The 5,995-nt window shown below is 47.7% G+C and overlaps 1 protein-coding gene across 1 annotated transcript; it reads right to left on the minus strand.

Annotated features, from left to right (window-relative positions):
• Positions 1-2,639: 2,639 nt before the first annotated feature.
• On the minus strand, positions 2,640-5,192 carry LOC139029207 (dentin matrix acidic phosphoprotein 1-like). Its single transcript, XM_070448714.1, has one exon. The coding sequence runs from the start codon at positions 5,190-5,192 to the stop codon at positions 2,640-2,642; it is 2,553 nt and encodes an 850-aa protein (XP_070304815.1).
• Between the last annotated feature and the right edge of the window lie 803 nt (positions 5,193-5,995).

Here is a 5,995-nt window from a genome sequence, read left to right on the forward strand (position 1 = left end):
CACAATTTCTCCCCTTTCCAACAGAATTAATTACATGACCTAAACGCTGCCCGTTTCTGCATAATTCAAGCAGGCAATGAGCCCCGTCGGGTCTTTTTAAAAATGGCGGGTGGGGAAGCGAAACTAATGCATGATAGTGAGAAGGAGAGATGTTGTGTGGGACAATTGCTTTTTTTCACTCGATTTGTCCAACTTATCACCTTATCGCCTCTAAAATGTAAATAAAACACTATAAAGAGTTTATATAATGTGTCATTACATACCTATTTGAAGGTTTGTGTCGAATTTGAATCGGGTTTTTAGGGCGGTGCTAAATTGATCTTAGAAGTTAACAGCGGCTTTGAGAATGATGATCGCATGCAATGATGACGCAAAAAATGACTAGGTATCCCCCCTTACCCCCGTCACTGTCCATTTGTTGTTTTTAAATGATGAGAGAAGTGCTACACCTGGTGGAGAGAGATTGTAAGACAGAAAGAGTTGCTTTATGCGTGCTGTACGTTACGACATAACGCGTCACGATGTAACGGAGGGTCCGTTTTTTCAACTTTTCTCCAATACTATAGAGCCATTACCATGTCGATCAACGCTTGAATAGAAACGTAATTCATACCCCAGATTTTGAAGTCAACACAGTCGCTACAGTCCCATTAGTTTTCTTTGTAGCCTCGTTGCGGTTGCGCACATTTGTACGGAATGGGGTGAGTTTACGTTAGCTAGCTAGCTAGAATATAACTTCTTAACTTGAGGCGCAAAGTTACTTTTTTTCTATTCTGAATGAATAGAGTCGTTGTTCATCACTTCTTGTCTGGAATTATTTTCGATTAGAGTGTTCATCTCATTCTAAAAACTAAAAACTCTGAAATATATCAGGAGCTCATGTTGAGCATGACTCTCTCTCTCTCTCCCTCTCTTTCTCTGTACTCTCTGTGTCTACATCTCTTTCTCTCTGTCTCCTCTCTCCCTCTCTCTCTACTCTCTGTGTCTACATCTCTTTCTCTCTGTCTCCTCTCTCTCTCTACTCTCTGTCTCTGTGTCTACATCTGTTTCTCTCTGTCTCCTCTCTCTCTCTCTCTCTACTCTCTGTCTCTGTGTCTACATCTCTTTCTCTCTGTCTCGTGTCTCCCTCTCTCTCTACTCTCTGTGTCTACATATCTTTCTCTCTGTCTCCTCTCCTCTCCTCTCTCTCTCTCTCTCTCTCTCTCTACTCTCTGTGTCTACATACCTTTCTCTCTGTCTCCCTCTCTCCCTCTCTCTCTACTCTCTGTCTCTGTGTCTACATCTCTTTTTCTCTGTCTCCTCTCTCCCTCTCTCTCTACTCCTCTGTCTATGTGTCTACATCTCTTTCTCCCTTTCCTCTCTCTCTCTCTCTCTACTCTCTGTGTCTATCTCGTTCTCTCTGTCTCCTCTCTCCCTTCTCTCTACTCTCTGTCTCTGTCTACATCTGTTTCTCTCTGTCGCCTCCCTCTCTCACTCTCTGTCTCTGTCTACATCTGTTTCTCTCTGTCGCCTCCTCTCGCTTCTACTCTCTGTCTTTGTGTCTACATCTCTTTTTTCTCTGTCCTCCTCTCTCTCTCTCTCTCTACTCTCTGGTCTACATCTCTTCTCTCTGTCTCCTCTCTCCCTCTCTCTCTACTCTGTCTCTGTGTCTACACTCCTTTCTCTCTGTCTCCTGTCTCCCTCTCTCTCTACTCTCTGTGCTACATCTATTCTCTCTGTCTCCTATCTCCTCTCTCTCTACTCTCTGTGTCTACATCTCTTTCGCTCTGTCTCCTTTCTCCTCTCTCTCCTCTCTGTGTCTACATATCTTTCTCTCTGTCTCCTCTCTCCTCTCCTCTACTCTCTGTCTCTGTGTCTACATCTCTTTTTCTCTGTCTCCTCTCTCCCTCTCTCTCTACTCTCTGTCTCTGTGTCTAATCTCTTTTTCTCTGTCTCCCCTCTGCCTCTCTCTCTACTCTCTACTCTCTGTGTCTACATCTCTTTATCTCTGTCTCCTCTCTCCCTCTCTCTCTACTCTCTGTCTCTGTGTCTACATCTGTTCTTCTCTGTCTCCTTTCTCCCTCTCTCTCTACTCTCTGTGTCTACATCTCTTTATCTCTGTCTCCTCTCTCCTCTCTCTCTACTCTCTGTCTCTGTGTCTACATCTGTTCTTCTCTGTCTCCTCTCTCTCTCTACTCTCTGTCTTTGTGTCTACATCTCTTTCTCTCTGTCTCCTCTCTCCTCTCTCTCTACTCTCTGTGTTTACATCTCTTTCCCTTGGGCTGCCTCTCTCTGTCCCTCTCTGTCCTCTCTCCCTCCTTGTGTTACAGCCCATCAGAGCTATGTGTCAGCTGTGCAATAGGGTGCGACGACGCAACCTCCTCCTCCATGCGCAGTGATCAGACAGCGAGGCGAGACGAGCTACTGTCAGACCCCCCCCCCCCTCCCACACACACACACACCAAAAATGGTATCCCACAAACTGTGTTTAGACTGGGCCACCATTCCTACACAGAGATACAGATTGGCTTCCTGAGCACGATGAGGGTGTAATTACACATAACCAGGGCAACAACAACACGGAGAGAGAGAGAGAGAGAGGTCAAGAACCAAAGAGAGAGAAAGGGGCCTCTCAGGTCTCAGGTTTTCATTTCACAGTATTACCACCTGTGATTTTTAAGTGGATGTAAGATGACACACATCTGTGTCTGGCTGCGTGTTTTGTATTGTTGTCTCCTGTTGCCTCCTGAGATCTGTGTCTGGCTGCGTGTTTTGTACTGTCGTCTCCTGTTGTTCTCGTTGTCTCCTGTCCTCCTGAGATCTGTGTCTGGCTGCGGTGTTTTGTACTGTCGTCTCCTGTTGTCTCCTGTTGTCTCCTGAGATCTGTGTCTGGCTGCGTGTTTTGTACTGTCGTCTCCTGTTGTCTCCTGTTGTCTCCTGAGATCTGTGTCTGGCTGCGTGTTTTGTACTGTTGTCTCCTGTTGCCTCCTGAGATCTGTGTCTGGCTGCGTGTTTTGTACTGTCGTCTCCTGTCGTCTCCTGTTGTCTCCTGTTGCCTCCTGAGATCTGTGTCTGGCTGCGTGTTTTGTACTGTTGTCTCCTGTTGTCTCCTGTTGTCCCTCCTGAGATCTGTGTCTGGCTGCGTGTTTTGTACTTTTGTCTCCTGTTGTCTCCTGTTGTCTCCTGAGATCTGTGTCTGGCTGCGTGTTTTTGTCTGTTGTCTCCTGTTGTTCCAGATCTGTGTCTGGCTGCGTGTTTGTACTGTTGTCTCCTGTTGCCTCCTGAGATCTGTGTCTAGCTGCATGTTTTGTACTGTTGTCTCCTGTTGTCCCCTGTTGTCTCCTGAGATCTGTGTCTGGCTGCGTGTTTGTACTGTTGTCTCCTGTTGTCCTCCTGAGATCTGTGTCTGGCTGCGTGTTTTGTACTGTCGTCTCCTGTTGTCCCCTGTTGTCTCCTGAGATCTGTGTCTGGCTGCGTGTTTTGTACTGTTGTCTCCTGTTGTCTCCTGAGATCTGTGTCTGGCTGCGTGTTTTGTACTGTTGTCTCCTGTTGTCCCCTGTTGTCTCCTGAGATCTGTGTCTGGCTGCGTGTTTTGTACTGTGTCTCCTGTTGTCTCCTGAGATCTGTGTCTGGCTGCGTGTTTTGTACTGTGTCTCCTGTTGCCTCCTGAGATCTGTGTCTGGCTGCGTGTTTTGTACTGTTGTCTCCTGTTGCCTTCCTGAGATCTGTGTCTGGCTGCGTGTTTTGTACTGTTGTCTCCTGTTGTCCCTGTTGCCTCCGAGATCTGTGTCTGGCTGCGTGTTTTGTACTGTGTCTCTCTGTTGTCTCCTGTTGCCTCCTGAGATCTGTGTCTGGCTGCGTGTTTTGTCTCGTTGTCTCCTGTTGTCCCCTGTTGCCTCCTGAGATCTGTGTCTGGCTGCGTGTTTTGTACTGTTGTTCCTGTTGTCTCCTGTTGCCTCCTGAGATCTGTGTCTGGCTGCGTGTTTTGTACTGTTGTCTCCTGTTGTCCCTGTGTCTCCTGTTGTCCTCCTGAGATCTGTGTCTGGCTGCGTGTTTTGTACTTTTGTCTCCTGTTGTCTCCTGTTGTCTCCTGAGATCTGTGTCTGGCTGCGTGTTTTGTACTGTTGTCTCCTGTTGTCTCCTGAGATCTGTGTCTGGCTGCGTGTTTTGTACTGTTGTCTCCTGTTGCCTCCTGAGATCTGTGTCTGCTGCATGTTTGTACTTGTTGTCTCCTGTTGTCCCCTGTGTCTCCTGAGATCTGTGTCTGGCTGCGTGTTTTGTACTGTCGTCTCCTGTTGCTTCTGAGATCTGTGTCTGGCGCGTGTTTTTGTACTGCGTCTCTGTTGTCTCCTGAGATCTGTGTCGGCTGCGTGTTTTGTACTGTTGTCTCCTGTTTGTCTCCTGAGATCTGTGTCTGGCTGCGTGTTTTGTACTGTCGTCTCCTGTGTCCCGTTGTTCTCCTGAGATCTGTGTCTGGCTGCGTGTTTTGTACTGTGTCTCCTGTTGCTCCTGAGACTTGTGTCTGGCTGCGTGTTTGTACTGTTGTCTCCTGTGTCCCCTGTCTCCTGAGATCTGTGTTCGGCTGCGTGTTTTGTACTGTTGTCTCCTGTTGTCTCCTGAGATCTGTGGTCTGGCTGCGTGTTTTGTACGTGTGTCTCCTGTTGCTCCTGAGATCTGTGTCTGGCTGCGTGTTTTGTACTGTTGTGTCTCCTGTTGCGTCCTGAGATCTGTGTCTGGCTGCGTGTTTTGTCTGTTGTCTCCTGTTGCCCCTGTTGCCTCCTGAGATCTGTGTCTGGCTGCGTGTTTTGTACTGTTGTCTCCTGTTGTCTCCTGTTGCCTCCTGAGATCTGTGTCTGGCTGCGTGTTTTGTACTGTTGTTCCTGTTGTCCCCTGTTGCCTCCTGATTCTGTGTTGGCTGCGTGTTTGTACTGTTGTCTCCTGTTGTCTCCTGTTGCCTCCTGAGATCTGTGTCTGGCTGCGTGTTTTGTACTGTTGTCTCCTGTTGTCTCCTGTTGTCTCCTGTTGTCTCCTGAGATCTGTGTCTGGCTGCGTTTTTGTACTTTTGTCTCCTGTTGTCTCCTGTTGTCTCCTGAGATCTGTGTCTGGCTGCGTGTTTTGTACTGTTGTCTCCTGTTGCTCCTGAGATCTGTGTCTGGCTGCGTGTTTTTGTACTGTTGTCTCCTGTTCCTCCTGAGATCTGTGTCTAGCTGCATGTTTTGTACTGTTGTCTCCTGTTGTCCCTGTTGTCTCCTGAGATCTGTGTCTGGCTGCGTGTTTTGTACTGTCGTCTCCTGTTGCCTCCTGAGATCTGTGTCTGGCTGCGTGTTTTGTACTGTCGTCTCCTGTTGTCTCCTGAGATCTGTGTCTGGCTGCGTGTTTTGTACTGTTGTCTCCTGTTGCCTCCTGAGATCTTGTCTGGCTGCGGTTTTGTACTGTTGTCTCCTGTTGTCTCCTGAGATCTGTGTCTGGCTGCGTGTTTGTACTGTCGTCTCCTGTTGTTTCCTCCTGAGATCTGTGTCTGGCTGCGTGTTTTGTACTGTTGTCTCCTGTTCGCCTCCTGAGATCTGTGTCTGGCTGCGTGTTTGTACTGTTGTCTCCTGTTGTCCCCTGTTGTCTCTCTGAGATCTGTGTCTGCTGCGTGTTTGTACTGTCGTCTCCTGTTGTCCCCTGTTGCCTCCTGAGATTGTGTCTGGAAGTGGCCAATCTGCCTCCAAGCATCAGCTTGAGGTTCGTGTCTTGACTTTGTGTAATTGTAAATTAATAGAAAAACAGTTTTGATATTCTTCCAGATACACAAACATAATTAGAGTTGGTCATTGCATCAGATTTCAGAGAGCGTGACTGAAGAAAAAATATAATGTCAAGAGAGAGAAAAGATGACACCTGCAGAATAGAGAGATGGTTAGAGGGGGAAATCAGTTGAGAAAGGGATATACTGTAGGTAGAAAGAAATGGAGAAGGTGAGGAGAGGAAGTAGGGAAGGGGAGAGTTAAGGAAGGAAAGGGGGGCAGTAAAA

This window comes from Salvelinus sp. IW2-2015, linkage group LG18 (genome assembly GCF_002910315.2).
Source record: "Salvelinus sp. IW2-2015 linkage group LG18, ASM291031v2, whole genome shotgun sequence".
NCBI classification, from domain to species: Eukaryota; Metazoa; Chordata; class Actinopteri; order Salmoniformes; family Salmonidae; genus Salvelinus; species Salvelinus sp. IW2-2015.